The sequence below is a fragment of the Sus scrofa genome, chromosome X (assembly GCF_000003025.6).
Source record: "Sus scrofa isolate TJ Tabasco breed Duroc chromosome X, Sscrofa11.1, whole genome shotgun sequence".
Lineage (NCBI taxonomy): Eukaryota > Metazoa > Chordata > Mammalia > Artiodactyla > Suidae > Sus > Sus scrofa.
This window is the reverse complement of record NC_010461.5, coordinates 59,844,197-59,863,202: the sequence shown is the minus strand read 5'-3', so window position 1 is coordinate 59,863,202 and position 19,006 is coordinate 59,844,197. Positions and strand designations below refer to the sequence as shown.

General features: G+C 45.6%; 1 protein-coding gene across 3 annotated transcripts in view; it reads right to left on the bottom strand.

Annotated features, from left to right (window-relative positions):
• Positions 2,185-19,006, bottom strand: part of SLC16A2 (solute carrier family 16 member 2) — a 112,334-nt gene continuing 95,512 nt past the window's right edge. Inside the window, exons 2-6 of one of the 3 annotated variants that reach the window (XM_021080455.1) lie at positions 16,099-16,243; positions 12,254-12,704; positions 11,148-11,291; positions 6,329-6,557; positions 2,185-4,765 (exon numbers count right to left, since the gene is read on the bottom strand). In XM_021080455.1, the coding sequence (XP_020936114.1) occupies positions 4,545-4,765; positions 6,329-6,557; positions 11,148-11,291; positions 12,254-12,704; positions 16,099-16,243 (1,190 nt within the window). In that variant the 3' untranslated portion in view covers positions 2,185-4,544. Of the gene's footprint in view, positions 4,766-6,328; positions 6,558-11,147; positions 11,292-12,238; positions 12,705-16,098; positions 16,244-19,006 lie in introns of all 3 variants that reach the window. The other 2 variants (XM_021080454.1, XM_021080453.1) reach the window with 2 other exon arrangements.

Genomic DNA, 19,006 nt, shown 5'->3' with positions numbered 1-19,006 from the left:
GCTGGACATGAGTTGATACTTGTTAATCGTGAGTAATGGGCTCATTTTATCTTGGTCCAGCTTAGCAGGAAACCAATGCTGAGGAGCTCATAGTTCTCCCAGGTGTCTCAGGCCTGAGGAGTACAATCTCAGCATGTTGGGGAGGGGGAAATGCTGAGACCTCCATCCTGGAAGGGCCATAGTGGCCCCTGTTCTGCCCCAAAGGCTCTAAGGTCCTTAAGCTATGGGTCCCTGGGATACAGAAGAAGGAAAGGTATCTTGGAAATAAGGTCATTTACATTCCTTCTTCTGTTTCTTCTCTGTTTTCTCCACCTCTGTCTCTTTCAGTCCTGAAATTCCTGATTTCTAGCAAAGTGCCTGATACAAAGCAGGTCCCTAGAAAATATTACCGAAATGACTTGAAAACCAGGCATGGAGCTCTGCTACTGGTGACCACTAGAGAGAGCTGAAAGGCAGGATTTGAAAGGCCTTCTCAAGTAAAACCTCCTCGGAATTACCACTGTGGTGTTTAAAGATCCCATGTTGGGTTAAGGATCCCATGTTGTCTCTGCAACAGATCAGGTCTCAGCTGAGCTGTGGCTTGCATTCAATCCCTGGCCCAGGAACATCCATATGCCATGGGTGTGGCCAGGAAAATAAATAAATAAAAATAAAGTAAAGCCTTCTCAACCCCTGCAGGATTGGGTATCTAATTCCTTTCCTTGTGCCTCTGGAGCCTCTTCTACATTTCAGCTTATTAGAATTCAGAACATACTTCAAAGTCTCTGGTTCAAACCAGCACTCACCCTATCTAAGTGGCAGCTGTCAGTTCTGCTGAAGGCACCTGTAACTTTTGTCAGTTGGCTTACTCTGTTGCTGCAAAGTAGCAGGGGACTGCTAGCTGCCTCTTCAGACATGAAAAGGCCCTGGAGGAAAGCATACGCTCATAAAAATTATGGGATTCTACAGCTTTGAAATCTGATGATCTTGAGTAATCAAACACAGATTAGGGCCTTGGGGCTACTACAAGAGGTACTGGGGGAAATAGACCTTGGATGGGAGAGCCTGGGGCCAGGCATCAGGACAGAGTAATTAGTTTCAGTGGGAAGAGATGAGAAGGCTGGCAGCTTGAGGGTGTCTGTACTAAGTCAGGGGAGAAATAACAATTGCCAAGAGCTGTGTGGTAAATCACCCTCTTGCGAAGGAAAATCGTCCCCTCCACCCCTCCCATCTAGTGTGCAGCCACAGGGAGATGGACTGTTTTGTACCTCTTGGGTGGCTGGGGATGGAAGGGCAGTAGGTAGGACCAGCTCTCCAAGGCCAAGGCTGCATGAAGGTCTAGAGTGCTTGGGAAGAGAGAATACCAAAAGTATATGTTAACTGGGAATAAGAGTAATCGTGAGATGGGCTATGCTAAAAGTTAAGACTTCGCTCAGATTTTATTTTTGCTCAGAGCTGGTCCTGCTGACACCCTTTTGGAAATGAGTTCACTATATGGTTATTGAAAGAAGTGGGCAAGTCATTTCCCCTTCCTCGTGTTAGTTTCCTCATCTGTAAAATAAGGGGTTTGTACTGGACTGGAAGTCAATGACCCGAGTTCAAGGTTTCAGCCTGTTCTGTTGCTGAAGAACTATGCGAACCTGTTGCAATTCCTTCTTATATATAGGGCTCAGTGTCCCCACTTAAATTCAATACAGAGTATGAACAAGGGAGATTCTAAGGTTGCTACCAGCTTTGTCATTATTATAGGTCTTCCTTTTATATCAACTTCAATTTCACGCTGCTGCCTGTCTATATAACCTAGCTATACTAGTCCCTTTAAGTTCCTCCATCAATATACAAGAAAGAAGAAAAGTGGCTTGAATTGGATTATTGCTAAGGTCTTTGCCAATTTTCAACATGATACCACCTTGTAAAAAGGTGGTGGCCTTGTTGGGGCCTCCACTCCAACTCAGCCACTAACCATGTTCTCATTTTGTGAAATAACCACATTTCTACTTCAGAGCTCCCTAAAAATCCAATCCTGAATAGTCTACCCCAACTCCAACCCCTATATACCCCATTCTCCAACTTCTACTCTCACAGAAAGTACAAAATCTGGCATAAATGTAATTTGAAATGAGATTTACTGTTCTGAAGTGAAACTTCCTGCTGTTAACCAGGTTAAGATTATTTCACCCTTGTAGGCAACATACACACCAGAGCTAGATTTTAGATTTGTTTATTTTGTTCCAAACCTTTTGAGGATTTAAATGTCCCAGATCTCAAGCTCACAAGTTTTGTTCGTTCGTAGATTTAACTGTGGTACATAAGAGGCTGCATCTTACCCTAAATATTAATACTACTTTTGCCAACGAACATTCTCTCCAAAAGCGCACAAGCATACACATGGACATACACGTGTGGAAGAAGTAAACTGATACCTCGCCATGTTATGTGACACCTGATAGGGCAGATTTGGAACCTGTCAATGTCCTCCCTTCATCTGGAGAGAAGTGGGTGGCAGCCTGATTCTTAAGAGCTATCCATGCCATAAGCAACAAAGAAGGTCTTGCAGAACCTCAGATGATTTGGTGGAGGTGGGCAGGGAGGAATGGAAGCAGGAGCTTTGTTGCTCCAACCTTTTCAATGGTCTCTCCTGGGAGTCACAAAGGGTCCTAGAGCCTAGCTCTTCTGGTTCCACTGCTGTTTGAGATAATAAAATAGTTTTTAGGCAGGCCCCTTCCTGATCACAGAGCCAAGAACGAGTGGGTTTTCCTATGGGGAGTTGATAAGAGCTGGACTGGGACCAATGGAGAGGGCTGAGGATTTTGGCCTTGAATGAAACCATCAGAGGCCAACCATGCCCCAGCTGCCTGTTTGTAATGGAAAAACTAATGGGTGGGGACCACTGTCTTCTTTGGAGCCCCTCAGGGGCAACCTCATCCTTCTGGCCCTGGGATGGCCCTGGTTTGGGGTGGAAAGTCACTGTTAGCTCTAAGTGACAATCAAAGATGCCTGGCAAGAAGATGATAAAAGGTTAGGGTAACAGGAACACGACAGAAAAAGACCCAGAATAGGGAGAGTCACACAGAGGCCAAGTGAGGAGAGAGGCTCAGCTCCTAATGAGGGTGAGTTTTGCTAGCTAGACACAGCCTGGCTGGAAATGCTCTTCAGCAAGAGTGCTGCCCAGGGCCTAGGCATAGGGAAGTATCTGGCACCTACTTCAGAGGGATGAAGGTAGTCCAGAGTCTACCTTTCTTGGCACCTTTAATGCCCACTAAGTAGAGTGGCCCAGGATGCCCCTCATGGAGCACACATTAAGTGGTAAAGGCTAAAATGTTTTTTCCTTACTAGAAGAAATTGTCCAACCCTGTGTGCAGCTGCTGCCTCTGCTTTTTGGAGATCCAATTTGGAAGTGAGATTTTCCCTAAAACAGTTCCTTTCCTGGCATGGCCCAAGTGGAAATGTTGACCTATGATGAATAATGAGAGATGGGGGAATTGATCCTTCATGGGGTCAATAACTATTGCCTTTTCCCAACCAGGCCATTCCCCCTGTCATCAGTTTTCCTTTGCCTGTTGAGATGAAAGGCATTTCTTCACATTTTGACAGGTGGATACAAGGATGGGAGGCTGAAACAGCCTGCAGGTTAATGCATTGACATGGAAAATCTGTAAAAAAAAAAATCAGCGAGAGGAATTTTATGATGTTTAAGGTCCCTTCCCTATGTGATATTCTACTCTTCCAGTCTAGGATTACAGTAACTTGAGCCAAAAAGTGAGATGTGGCTCAGCCTGAGATGAGTGGACTTGATGCTAGTATTAGGGGTGAGCTAGGCCAAGGTGAGGGTGATTGGCCCAAGTTTTTGGTTCCTCCTTTCTTCAAGCACCCATGAGACTATGACAATCATAAAAAGAAATAGAGGGGGATGAGAAGGGAGAGGAAGCAGTAGAGGAAAAAAGGAGGAAGGGAAGAAGGAAGCGGAGTGTTAACCAACCACAAGATGAGGAGACTATCTATTCACTTGTAAAATGATGTCACCCACACCTCTTGGGAAGCCACAGCCTTCAGAGACTCTGTGGCTAAACAAGGTTCCTTGTCTCATTTTTCCTCTATGCCCTTCCCCCCACGCCACCTACCCAACCATTCCTATGGACAGATGGCAAGGAACTCCTCAGCACACAGAGGCTTGGGTCTTCCCACCAGGCTCCTGGGGATACAATAGCACCTTTGGCAATTGCTTTTAGTGGGTGACTGACAAGCTGGGCCAGGAGTTCCCATCTCTTTCCTTCCCCAAGAGTTGGAAACTATATGGAGAGGTTCCAAAGGCCAGGAGGTGAGCCCAAGCTTTCCTAGATCCTGGGAGGGGAGAACCCTGGCAAGTTTAAAGGCATTCATGGGGATAATTTGGTTAATGAGTTTGGAACGCCTGGAGCTTTGGCTCCAAGGGGATGGTCAGGTGACTGAAATGCTGTGTGTGCAGGTTTGGGAACAAGTGTGCTGGTGGCAAAAATGTAAATGCTGAGCCGGGCAGGGTGAAGGGAAAGGTTTGGGGAGGAGCACACAATGGCAAATAAGAGGCTTTAGATTGGTTCCTCAGGGGTTGGGGAGCCTGGCAGCAGCTCCCCATTGGGGTCTGTCTCAGGGGCCAACATCTTATCCTTGCTGGAATCCCTTTGCTCTTTCTTGAACATCCTTTGATGCATCAGAGGGACGAACAAGAGGATTACAGCTCCGATGATGGGGGGCACACCGGCAAAGTAGAAGGCCACATGGTAGTCCCCAAAACAGTTGCGGAGGAGGCCTGAAACAAGTCAGCAGAGACAAGTCAAGCTCAGCTTTGCCTTACCGCACAAAGGTGATCTCTGCCTCTTCTAGGAGCCATCACAATGCCTATGTAGAGAATATTGGCCTGTACTGCCTTGACCCAGGAGCAGCCCCCTCAATTTAAACATTCCTACATGGAAGAAACAAAACCTTTATTACAAAGATAAGCAGCTCCTCCCTGAGGCACTGGGGATGCAGGCTCTTGAGGATAATGCTCATTGTGAAACAAATGAAGCTTCTCAAAGTCCTCTATTTTTGACTTTAATAAAGCTATAGCTAACTTCTGGTCACCCTTAGGTATGGAGTTAGGAGGCAAGCTAGTTTAAAAGAACTCCACAGAAGGTGCCCAAGCCTTGTCATAGTTAACAGTGATATGCCCTCCCACACCCAACTTGGGCTAGTGTGTTCTTGTGGAATGATTCAGTTAGATTCCTATTTCCCTTTCTCTGAACTGCCCATATGCCCTAATAGGAGGCTGTATGTGTATCCTTCCTTCCAGTTACAGATAGGGTCAGCCCCTCTGGGTTTCTCTAGGTTACCAATACTGAAAATGCATTTGGCATGGGATTCAGGGCCTTCCCTGCTCACCTCCAGAAGCTACTGTGGGACACCTCATATGGAGGATGAGCCCAGAAGCAGTACTGAGGAAAGGCAACAGGCTTTGGGGCTGCTTAGGAGGTAAGCAAAATGGAAAGAAATATGGATTCTGGGATCCACCTTTGGGATTAGGGGGTGGGAAGAGGCTCCCCTCATCCAACGGGTGGTGTGGCTGTTGTAAAAAAGGCCTTAGTAGAAGCTTTTGTCACCATAACACATCATGACCTGTACCCTGACAACTCCTTCCACAGAATTAGTGTTCAAGGAACACTTGTTGAATTAACCCAGTATTTGCAACAAATCCTAAGGAAAGGAAATCATGTTCTCTTCCTAGTTTTCTTTGTTCGCTGTGTCCTGGTATACCAACAAGGCCCTCCTTGGAAATGGGGGGAGAAACTGGGAGTGCTGAAAGATTGCAAGGCAACACTGCCTGCGGCCTGTTGGAAGTAAGCATCATTGGTCTAGTCCTGGGTTGTGCTTTTAATAAAGTATTTTCTACAGGCTCAGTTTAGAAGATGGTACAGGAGGAAGGGTGTCTCTAAGTCTTAATAAAACCAAGGCCCACTTTTTCTTCTCTTTCTACTCTATTTTGCAAATACTTACTTGCCTGTGGAGAGAGAGAAGATTCTGGATCATTAGAATGTTCAAGAAGGCCAAATGCATTTTTCTCTCTACCTTCCTGAAATCATCCATGCTATCTACAAGAAAACCCCACAGCAATAGATATACAGTCAGGAAAAGTCCATTCCCCAAAATGAATCCATGCACATATACTGTGCTTAGTCTTTCACCAACAGTAGTAAGGGGATTCATGCACTCTGACAAGGCTGCCTAAATAGAGAAAAGGAAAAAAAGGGACTTCAAGCAGAGGTGCTTAGGAGGGCTAGGTCCCAGGGAAGACAGGACTTTCCCACTCATGCCCTCCCTGCAATTTTAAACTCACCTGCAATGGGGGGCCCAGCAATCATTGGCAGGGCCATCATGCCCAGGAGGTAGCCAATGGCCTGTGAGGCCTGCATTGGGCCCACCAGCTCAAATGCAATTGGGGCCATGATGGTGATGAAGAAGCCATCACACAGGCCCAGGAAGAGGCAGACAACGATGAGGCCCCCAAAGCCCCGGCAGAGAGGAATCATCATGGACATCAGGCCCAGGAGCAGGAAGGAGATGACCTAAAGGAGCAAAAGCCTGAGGTCATATATTGCTTGCCCACCAAGACCACAAAGAAAATCACATCTTCTCTCTCAAGGCCTCATTTCTACAATTTGTAAAATGGGGCAAGGGGATGTCAACAGAGAAACCAGCTGTACTAAATAGTTGATTAGACCCCTTCTAAGTTCTGCTTAGAAGGACTTGGGATTCAAAATTTTGAAGAGAGCTCCTATTTAACTTTGATTCTGTCAAGATTTTTTAAAGGGGAAGGGGGCATGGCTCCTGTCCTCAAGAAGTTGTATTTTCACTGGACTCTGAGATAAAAGGAATTGCTATTTCTGCTTTCTTTCTTTTTTTTTGTTGGTTTTTTGCTTTTTTTGTTGTTGTTGTTGTTTCGTTTGTTTGTTTGTTTGTTTGTCTTTTTGCCTTTGTCTAGGGCCACTCCAGCGGCATATGGAGGTTCCCAGGCTAGGGGTTGAATCAGAGCTGTAGCCACTGGCCTACACCAGAGCCACAGCAACGCGGGATCTGAGCCACGTCTGCAACCTACACCACAGCTCGCGGCAACGCCAGATCCTTAACCCACTGAGCAAAGCCAGGGATGGAACCCGCAACCTCATGGTTCCTAGTCGGATTCATTAACCACTGCGCCACGACAGGAACTCCTATTTCTGCTTTCTGATCCAGTGTTTATCTCCCTTATTTATCAGGGTCTGGGATCAGACCATGCCGATGTTTTCAGATCTAGGTTAGTTATGGGAAGAGGAATGGGAAGAAGTGAGGATGACTTGATAATGACTGGTGGGGGCATGAATGGAAGATATAGCTTCCTGAAATGGGGATGGAACCAGTGCCCATTTTTGTAGAAAACATCTTGGTGTGAAGGAGACCATGGGGAGGTTCACCCAGGTTCCTTAGGCTTTAGGACATGGGACATACCACCCATGTCAGACATCTCCGACAGTGTGGCTCTGGGGGCTTCTCAGCTTGTCTGGGCACCCTGTGAAGGCAACAATGGGGGCTTTAAGGAGAACAAAAACACTAGGAGGAGGTTTAGGGAACCAGAAGCCAGCCCAGGGGCAGTGATTAGTGGCTGAGCGAAATGACTCTGAAGTAAATAATCTGCCTTTCCAGAGGTTGGTTTTCCCTTCTCAATAGAGAGAAGGGCCATTGGAGACACAACTGGTCTCCCCCTCTCCCCTTTTTTCCCTTTTGGCCACACCTGTAGCATGCAGAAGTTCCCAGGCCAGGGATCAAAGCTGCACAACAGCAGCGATCAGAGCCACAGTAGTGACAGCACCAGATCCTTAACCTCACTGAACCACCAAGGAACTCCCACAGCTGGCCTTTTGATTAAGGTCATCTGCAACCTGTGTCAGTGAGCCAGACTGAAGACCTGGGCTGCAGGCAGAGAAAGGAACCCCCTCTCTCCACCCACTGTAGCCAGAAGAGCCAGGTTGTCCCAGGGTCAAGGATAAGACCTGATCTGTTAACTAAGGCCTTGATAGGACCTGGAGTTTTCTAATAGTTCACACAGGCAGGCTGGCTTAACCAGGAAGTATAACTCACCACATGGTAAGGGTACATCACCACATCACCACATGCAAGGAAGGTGGGAGGGTCAAGTCTGTTTCAGGCCCTAAAGATTTTCTATGCTATTGCAGGAAGTGGGTTTGCTAGACTGACTGGTTGGTTTTTAGAGAGGACAGGAAATGTCCTGGTCATGACATCTGAGAAAATCTCTTTGTTGAGGGACTTTTGAACTTTGCTCAGACTGTTTTGTGACAGCTAGGAATAGGAACTAAGATATTCTAGTTTCTCCTCTAGGAGATTTATGCACAACTGTAATATAAAACCAGACCCACCTATCAACCAAGCCATAATAGTATGGCAATTAAGAGTTAATACCATTATATAATACAAAGGACCCCACTAAATTCGATTGGTTCTAATTACTACCCATTGTATCTGGCTGCCTCTTAACATCCTCCATGGGGCCTTGCCAAGGTCTGGAAATTAAAAATCCCTCTTGGAACTAATAATCAGTCCTCAAGAACTGGCCCAAAGTGAGGCTGTCCTGCAGGTCATCACCATTTCCTTTCCAACGGACTTTCCAGGGGCTTGACATCAGACACATGTGCCTGTGTTTGTCACTAGTAGAAACCACAGAGTCTAGTGGATGGCTCTCCAGAACCTGAAGCTGTGTACACTCCTTTTCTCTCCCAGACCTGTATTCCTGCATGTGATCCAGGGAGAAAGAGAGGCAAACTCTTGTGATGGAATATCTTGAGTAGCTCAAGGGAAAGAAGTTCATTGCCTGGTGCTCTCAGCCTGAGAAACTTACCAGCATAATAAGTCTGAACAAATCACTTTCCCTCTCTGAGCCTCAGTTCCTCAGTCTGTAAAATGAGGGAGTTGGACTACAAGTTGATGAAGATATGCCTCAGCTATAAAGTTATGAGATTATTTTATATTATTCTAAGTGGTAAAACTGGGTCAAGTAAGAGTGGAAAAGGGGAGAGAATGGTGGATGGGTAGAGGAAGTATTCAGCAGAAGCACTGGGCCCTGAGCCTAGTTCTGTTTCTGACTAGCTAATGCCTATGCCTCTCTTGGAAGTCCCTCTGCAAAATAGAAACAAAAACTGCTTGGGCCCTACCTTTCTCCTAGGGGATGTGGTGAGAACTGGGCTATATGGCTAGGCAAGGTCTGCTGCCTGTCCTCAAAATTAAGCCCTGGCCCAATGCTAGTTTATCTTGATTTCCAGCACCTTTTGGCCTCTTGGAGCTGCTGATAGTGACAGGGAAGACCCACAGAGGTGTCATGTGGAAGAGGCTGGAAAAGCCACACATAGTCCTACACAAAAAGCCACCCAGAATAAAGCACTTGATGATATTTGCTCAGGAATTAACATTTTCATAACTGGTTTACCTCAATACAGGCTTTTGGTTTGACCTTGGTCAAGTCACTTATCATGTCTGGGACTTGGCTCTGCCATCCATCACTTAGGGTAAAGTGCAATATGAAAAGAGTGCTACATAGGAGTTGAGCTCTGCCCATGGATGTCTGAGCATTCCCCTCACTTTCTCTATCAGTGTAATGAGAGGATGGACTGGATAGACCACAATGGCACTCCTAGCTCTGACAAAGCAGATTTACCAACTCTTGCAAATCTAACACAAAGTTGAACACAACAGGAAACCTGAGTCATATCCTCATCTAAGACCTATTAGTGTGTTTAGGAAAACACTTGGGGCTATCAGAAGACAGAGAAATCCCTGATGTGAATATAGTTAGGGCCCCTCGGAAGGGCTTTCAGGGCTTTTCCAGGAGAGTCAGAATTCAGCCACCTCCCTGATGGGTTATTTGTGACCATATGGTTTCTGGGCTTCCATTGCCCCTCCCCAGGGTTCCACACTGGGGAACCTTCTGGTAAATCCAGGTAGAGAAGCAAAAGGCCTGAGCCAGGTCGGAAGGGCAATATTGTTGCCAGGTAGTCTCAGCTTAAGCAGTAGACTGTATTCAAACCAGACCAGATCCCAGTTCACACAGAAAGTAGTCTCTTGAGCATCCATAGTGGGTACTGCCCACTATATGTGGCTATCTGTGTCATTGTGAGAAGGATTAAAACTCTGCATGGCTATAGCATTTTTACTTCTCAAAGTCTGGTCACACCTATATATATATATATATTTTGATCGTCACCTGTGAGGTGAGATGGGAAAGGCAAGAATTATTCTTACTGCACAAAAAAGGAACGTGAGGCCTAAAAAGGGGAAGTGAGGTCTGGCTTTTTCTGGTACTCTTTTTGTGTCCATCAAGATGGTTGCATTTGAGGAGTTCCTGTCATGGCTCAGTGGTTAAGGAACCCAACTAGGATCCATGAGGAAGCAGGTTCAATCCCTGGCCTTGCTCAGTGGATTAAGGATCCAGCATTGCCGTGACCTGTGGTGTAGGTCACAGACGCAGCTCAGATCTGGTGTTGCTGTGGCTGTGGCCATGGCTGGTGGCTACAGCTTTGATTCGACCCCTAGCCTGGGAACCTCCATATGCCACAGGTGCCGACAAAAGACAAAAAAAAAAAAAAAAAAAAGACGGCTGCATTTGAGAGCCATGTTTGGTTCCAAGTAGCTCTAGAGATATAAGAAGTAATGGGCCTGGGCCTAGAATAGTGATATACAGGGCCACAGAGTACTACCGACACCCAAGACCCTCCAAGAGAGTATAAAGTAGCAATGAAATCAGTGCTCAGTGGGAGCAGCATCTAACTGCTGACTTCAGTTTCCTCTTTCAGATGGGAGAGCTTTTATTAATAAATATATTCTTTGAAATTGTTCTTAGAGGTTCCATTTACACTGACTACTCTCACTAGAGTCTCACCCTATCTTGATGAAGGAGGCATAAAAAGGATGATGATCTTCACTTGAAAGCAAGGGAAAGTGAAGCTTAGATAATTTGATTGTGTTTCCCATGTCGCACAACAAGCTAGTGTCAGAGCTAGGGCCCAGGGCACAGCAGTTACACGCCCCATCATTCTATCTCAAAGGCTTGGGATAACTTAGCCTCTGTGTTAAGATGTTCTCCTCACAGTAGACAAGGTGGTCACACTCACCTGCAAGTAGATCTTCTTAAGTCCAGGAATGGAGTCACTGACACGGCCTGACACAAGGCGCCCAAGGCCTGAGGTAGCCCCAATACACACCAAGAGCACCCAGGTCTGCTTGATTTCCAAGAATTCCTCTTCCACATACTTCATCTGAAGAGCATAGCACCAGGCCCCCGGAATAAAAGGAAGAAAAGGAGCTGACTGGTTAGTGATTGTCATACCCAGAACCCTCTACTGCTTACTTCCCTGGACCATGGAAAGAATGTCTTTTCCTATAGCCCCTGCCCCTGTAGCCTTAGCTCAAGAACAAGCTATCTAGGTGTTTCTAACAGCTTAAAAGGCTGCATATCCCTTGGTTCTGTGGATTCTAGGCTTCTAAGCAAGAGCTGAGGGCAGTGGGTGTCTCCAAGCCCTGGTAGGATAGAGTACAGCCTTAACAACTACAACAGTGTAAGGGTTCCCCCATAGCCTCCCAATTCCTAGACCCAGAACTGACAGCCTGGGGTAATAGCAGGTCACCAGGGGAGAAGGATCCACCAACTTCCAGGAAACATTCCAAAAGTGTGTTTTAAGGAACACAAAATCTATGGAAGATAATAGCAGGACTACAACCAATGGTTCTGTGGCCAAGTTGGGTGGATGCTGGTTAAACAAAGCTGAATTGATTTCTTTACTGTAGGATTTTTTGCTATCTTTAAAATATTGCTACACATTTTAAAGCTAGAGGGATCTAGCATGTGTTATTTCCTAAACAAAAAGCACTTGGCCAAAAAGACTAGCATTCCTAAAACACTCTTAGAAGACCCTATCCTTGGGTCATCTGGAACAGTCTCCTGTATCCAGGCGATGCTTATCCTGAAAATCTATATTTATCAGCAGAGGAAACCATAGGCATAGGCCTTCCCCTAAGGAACGTCCCCCATTTCCTACTGAGGTCTTCCCTCAGCCTGTGCTCTTTCCCATTCTGGGTTTCTCCAACCACTATTTTGTCTTTTCCAAAGACCCCAACTCTGCCCTTTCCATATCCTCTGTTCCTACCCTCTGGACTTTTAGTCAGGTTAAGAGCAGCTTCTTGGGGACAGATAGGGTAGACCCACCCTTGTCTTCCTCACCAGGTGTACATAGGGAACGAAGTAGCCAAGGGCAGCAGCAGCAATCCCGAAGGCCCAGATGCGGTAGGTACGTTGGCGGAACACTCTCATGTTGAAGTACTTCCTGAGCTGAGCCAGAAAGCGTTGGCACAGGGTATGGACACCTCTCTTGCTTGGGGTGTCCTGGGAGCTGGGCAGGAGGGGCCGGTAGGTGAGTGAAAGCAGTGTAAGAACAAACATAAAGGTACTCAGCACCTGGAAGGTTTGGGCGAGCTTGATCTTAGCCCCCAGTGTTTTGATGAGGAGGGGGAAGGATATGGAAAAGATGCTACTCCCAGCAGACACCACACCATTGGCCAGACCCAGGCGGCGTTGAAAGTAGTGTCCCAGGATGACGAGAGATGGCTGAAAGGCGAAGGAACAGCCACAACCAAAGAGAATCCCGTAGGTGAAGTAACGCAGGCTTAGGGAGCTGTGGGAGAGACACCAAGAGCTATCCTCAGAGGGCGGACCAGTCATCTATCTGCCCTTCTCCCCCACCCTCCTGAGATCTGCATCCCCCCAACCTTAAACCATAGCCGTGGTTACTGCTGACCCTCAGAATAGAAAAGGAACAGGACCTTTTGATCTCCATTTTGTAGATTGGGAAACAGAGGCTCAGAGAAGTAATTTACCCAAGGTAGCATAACTGGGGATCGGCAAAGGTTGGCCTTTACTCAAGATCTGTGTGACTCTAGTTTGAATCATAGCACCCCCATTAGAGAGGACTGTTCAAAAGAAAGCCACAGCTAGCCTATGCAAAGTCTAGATGAGGGGCTACAAGGAGTAAGTCAGTGCTTTAGAGAGAACAGTTTCACCTACTGCTCACCTAGACACCACGCGTAGGCTGGTAACCAAAGCTTTATCCCAAGTTAAAAAAAAGTTCAGCAAGGATTCAACATCCTAGAAGGTTAAGACCCTCCTCAGGATTCTTCAGTGTCTTTCTCCATGCTCTGGGCTCTTATTATTTCAAAGAATAGTTGCTTATATCCTGAGAGACACCCCTCCCCAAACATGCCCAAGGTCTTGATGTCCCAAGATCCTTTACTCCATGCCATAGATAATCTCGATAGGAATCCTAAGGTAAGGAGTCCTTATAATTTTCAGCCTGGCTTCTGTTGCGGGAAGTGATATAAAGCTAGCTTCCCAGAGGAGTTTGGCTGCTTGATAAGAAGTAGAGCCTCAAAGAAGTTGTGGGCCTGGCCAAGTAATACAGGTTCTACCTTAAAACTCTTAGGCCCTGCTTTGGCTATAGACTTCTATAACAGAAGGCCAAGTGTCAGAAGGGGAAAGGCCATGGGAAGGTTAGCTTGGCTGGCCATCGGCCTTCAGACGATATTGGCACAACCTAATGAAGAATTTTGTTTTATTTAGATGCCTCCATATCTTTTGCAAATGTTCTTATCTGACTACTTAATAACCTAATATTCTCCATAGTCAGGCAGTTCATCCCCATATACAGACCCAGTCCTCATACTAAAGGAATGGACCTATGCTGTGGAGATGAAGTAGTACCAGTATTCATGATTTTAAGACAGCTATCATCATTATTTCTTTCCATCTGCTTGCATTCATTGGATATGAGCAAGGGCTTTGGTTTCAAAAGGGTTGCCTCTACTCAGAACACATAGCTTAGCCAGCCACTCCTCTTCTATCAGATTCCTTAGGGCTTCATCCCATTAGAATCTAGATACCCTTTGGGATTGACCTGGGCTGGGGACCTTGTCTAAGGGAGAGGAATTAAGAAGGTCTGAGGGAGACCCTCAAGGAGGGGGCCAATAGGAGCAAAGCATGCGATTCAGTTCAAGGAGCTGTGTGGTGGATCTATTTCTAGCTGGGCCCCAAGGCAAGAGGCCCCTGAGTAGGATTGCCAAGGCCTCCCTGCCCTGGCTGAACTTTGCCCCACATCACACCATCCAAAGGAACTCAGAGCCCTGATTCAGACAACAGGAATAATGACTTGGAGTTCTAGCCTCAAGCAGAACCATTTTTCCATGGGATGTTAAGCCATCCAGAAAGTTTCTTGGCTCTGAAGATGTTCTTACAGAAAGGGCAAAGGGGGTGGGGAAGGAGCTTAGGTGCTGGAGAATAGTACGCCTACTCCAATGTGCCTAAAGAAGAATTCCAGGAGAAAGCACATCTGAGCTCTTTCCCCTCCTGTAACTGAGCTCATGTGGATTGGAAGGAAAATGAGATCCGTATGTTGCTAATTTGTTTACACTTTGCTCTGCTTGACCTTAAAAAACAGGCCTTTGCTGTGTAGTGCTGAGACTGGAGCCGCTTATGAGGCCTAGCTCCTCCCTGCAAGGAGCCAAGCACCAGCTTGCTGAGGGCAAATGAGGCCGACCACCAGAGGGGTCCTGAAAGGGTTTGGAGCTGCTGCCCTGGGAGAGCTGAGCAGATTACAGGCAGGACATGATTTTCCCTGCCTCTGTCCCAGTTGGATGGGACCAAGCCAAGAAACCATTGTAGGCCAGATCCAAGCTCTGCTGGAGGGTAGGCTGGGAAGCAGGAAATGCTCAAGTCATAGAGGAAAGCTAGCTCAACCTCACATGGCTCAGTTGTGGCAGAATACAATTATCATTCTTTGCTCTGAGTGGTAGGTCTAGAGAGCATAACCATGGTCCTTCTCTGGGGAGCCAAGTTCATAAAGCAAATCTCTGACATGTTAGCTGTCTCTCCAGGCCAGCATTCTCCTACACCAGCCCAGGCAGACTGGAAGTAGGAAGTACCATTTTACTTCCAAAACGTCTGCGGCAGAAAGTCAATGGAGTTCTTTAGGAATCCCATATTCCTCAGGCTGCAATGGACGGTTTTTACTTCTTCCTCCCCTCCTATAGACATGGTTCTGCAAAGATGGCATAAAGAAAGCAGAAAATAGGAGTCCCCTTGTGTAACAGCAAGTTAAGGATCTGGCATTGTCACTGCAGTGGCCTGGGTAGCTGCGGTGGTGCTGGTTTGATCCATGGCCTGGGAACTTCCACGTGCCATGGGCATGGCAAAAAAAGAAAGAAAAAAGAAAGCAGAAAATGAACTTGTAGCCTGCTCCTTGTCTGATACTACCAAGTTCCACTAGTGGGACCAGTGGGATCAGTGGGACCAGAGTTTGAGTTTATCCAGGTTAGGCCTAGCTGAATAGCTGGGTACTGGGTCTGTACCTCAGTGAGGGATGCTGCTAAACATCCCTTCTCACTCCCAAGACATGAATCTTATCTGTCTCAAATTGTCCATATATTGGCATCTTGAAATACCTAGAAAAAGACCGGAAATGCTAAACATCCTTGGCCTCATCTGACCTGTTTTGTAGTCTAAGATTCCTTTAGGAATCGTGTAATGGTAGGTGTTCACATGGGCTTGCTCCAAATGTTCATTCCCAGGAGGGCGGTTGAGGTCATGAGATAACATGATATACTGAAGGGAAATAGGATGGCAGAGCTGGAAAACACTTAAAAAGACCTGCTCTAATTGACTCATGTTATAGATACAGAAATTGAAGCCTAGAGAGGGGAATGGTACCCATCAATTGTTCCATTGCCATTTTGTTGCAAAAACTGGACTTGGGCCCAGCTGTATGAACTCCAAAGCTTAGGGTCCCCAATCACTTTGGAATTGTAGGGGCCTCTTTGGGTATATTCCCTTCCTAATGTGTCCTGGGGACCATACTTAGATGAGTCCCATCGGATAATGATTCCTGAGAGCAGGATCTTTGAAGACCCTATACAGGAAGGACCACAGTGGAGTCTTCAATGAGAAGAGTATCTCTAGTTGAAGCCCAGAAAGAAGCCAACCCTCCTCCTTGGGCAAATGGTCAGGACTCCTAGCCTTACCTGGTGAAGGAGCTGGCATGGAGGCCAATGAAAGCGACAGCAGCCCCCGCAGTTGCTGTGATTCGGCAGCCCAAACGATCAGTGAATATACTCACAATGGGAGAACAGAAGAAGATCATGCCCATTGAGAGGGCTCCTACCCATGCTGCAGAGAAAAGAAGCACAAAGATATACCTTAGTTTAACATGGTACCCGGTGGTGTGCCTTGTATCTCAGTTCTTCTCTGGCCTTTCATAGGGGGCATTGCATTGGCCTGTACTGCCAGCCTACTAGTACCTAAAGGCCAAAGAGTTTAGGCAATTTTCATAGTGCCTGTAACAAGGCAATGTGAGAGCCAGGAGTCTAGTTCATAAATGCATCCAGAATTTTAAAGCTAGGGCACAGAGCCTTTAGAGATCAAGTCTGTGCTACCACAGAGCTGCGCTACATTTCTTAGCCTGTTTGGCTGTTTGGTATGACCATGTGACTGAATTCTAACTAATAGAATGTGGGTAAAAAAGATACACATCACTTCCAGGTCTGGACAATAAAATGACTCCTATGATGTTTCTGCTTTCTTGTGGGCTGTAACCTTGAAAACCATGTATTAAGACTGGCAGAACTACTATCAGTTCTGAGTTCCTGAGTGGTGCAAATTTCCCCCTCCCACTCTAATCTGAAACCCCTTCCCTGAATGTTATGTAAGAAGTAAAGAAACTTCTTGTCCTTTAATCTACTAAATATTTAAAGGCAATTTGTTACAGCTGTTAAACCAACACAAGCTAAAACAAAGAGATTCCTCTACTTTACTGATAAATAAACAGGTCCACAAATGTGAAGGAACTTAGCAAATATCACACTGCAAGTGGCAGAGCTGGGACTCAAACCCAACTCTCCTTATCTCTCCTTATTTCTAACCCAGTGCTCATTGTATTATATCTCTTACAGGGATGAATTAACCTTGCATTAGGCTACTTGGCTACAGGGCCAAGGAGCCCAGAAGTTAATCCTTCAGGAGCTAAGGTAAGGCCTGTCTGGATCATTGGAACAGTCCTATGAAGATGCTACGACTAAGGAGTAGGGAAGGCCATAGACAAAGGCCTCCTGGAATTGTATGAGGACACAGCAGGTTCAGGATCTACCCAAATATTTATAAGGACACTGTGTGGTCAACAGAGCCCATGTTTGGCAAATCACTGACTTCGAACTCAAATAGGAATTTATTCTCCATTATGAAGGCTCTACCAATCCTCAACAGGGAGGAAGAAATTTGCCCTTTTACTTAGATTCTTCCAGCCCATTTCCCCTTGCTCAGACTCAGAAAGAAAACCCAAGGTTTTCTGTTTCAAGCTTGTTATCAAGTTTCATCATGGGCCTCTCTTTTCTAGGCTAAACAATTGTACTTTCCTTACCTTTTCTTCTTAGCTTTAATTTCTAACTCTGTAATTACTTTGAGAGCTCTCTTTTGAACATGTTCCAAGTATTTATCATCATCATCCAGAAGTATTCACTGAGTGTCACCTAAGCAGGGTCAGGCCAGCTTCTGGCTGTCTTCAGTTGTGGAGCCCCAAATGGACCAGGGGAATACAGTTCTAGGTTAGACTAGTCCATTGCCTGTGTCTCTTACCTAAGTGCCTACTAGTTTGCTCAGATCTCCACTGGAAATCTTTGCTTTGCTGGGGGCCATCTTGAGTCCTAGTTGGCTGGCTCCAAAAGTACTGGCCTGAGACAGCAGGATACCTCAACTATCATCACAATTTTACCTTATACTTTGCAATTTCACCTCTTATCAGCTATGGACCTAAAGCAAGTGATGAACACTTCTCTAATCCTCGGTCTTCTCACCTGTAAAATGGGAACTAAAGTTTTCCACATGCCATCCTCAAAGTTTTTTTTATGCAACTATTGTCTTTTGTCAATTAAAAGTTTCATAGATATTTGCCAAATGTATGATCCATTGAAATACCGATCCATTAGACTTCATCAAAATGTAAAAATTCTGCTCTTTGAAAAATACTGTTATGAAAATGAAAGGGCAAGCCACAGACTGGGAAAAGTATTTACAACACACACATCTGATTAAAGACTGGTATCCAGGAGTTCTTGTCATGGCGCAGTGGTTAACGAATCTGACTAGGAACCATGAGGTTGCGGGTTCGATCCATGGCCTTGCTCAGTGGGTTAACGATCTGGCATTGCTGTGAGCTGTGGTGTAGGTTGCAGATGCAGCTCGGATCCCACGTTGCTGTGGCCCTGGTGTAGGCCAGTGGCTACAGCTCCAATTTGACCCCTAGCTTAGGAACCTCCATATGCCACAGGAGCGGCCCAAGAAATGGCAAAAAGACAAAAAAAAAAAAAAAAAAAAAAAAAAAAAGAAGACTGGTATCCAGAGTACAAGTGTGTCTCGCAATTCAATAAGAAGACAGCAAACAATCTAATTTAAAATATGGGCAAAGATTTGAACAGACATTTCAAACACACTAACACACGATATGAATGGAAATTAAGCACTTGAAAAGATGCTCATTATCATTAATCATTCAAGAAATGCATGGTATATTAGATTGCAGATATGTGATATCACATGGTATTTGTCTTTCTCTTTCTGACTTGCTTCACTTAGTATGAGAGTCTCTAGTTCCATCCATGTTGTTGCCAATGGCATTATTTTGTTCTTTTTACAGCTGAGTAGTATTCCACTGTGTATATATATGTCTAGTCACTTATGATGGAACATGATAATGTGAGAAAAAAGAATGTATACATGTATGTATAACTGTGTCACCTTGCTGTACAGTAGAAAATTGACAGAACACTGTAAACCAGCTATAATGGAAAAAATAAAAATCATTATTATAAATAAATAAATAAAAATAGTACTTAACCAAAAAAAAAGAAATGCATTGTAAATCAACTTAATTTAAAAATA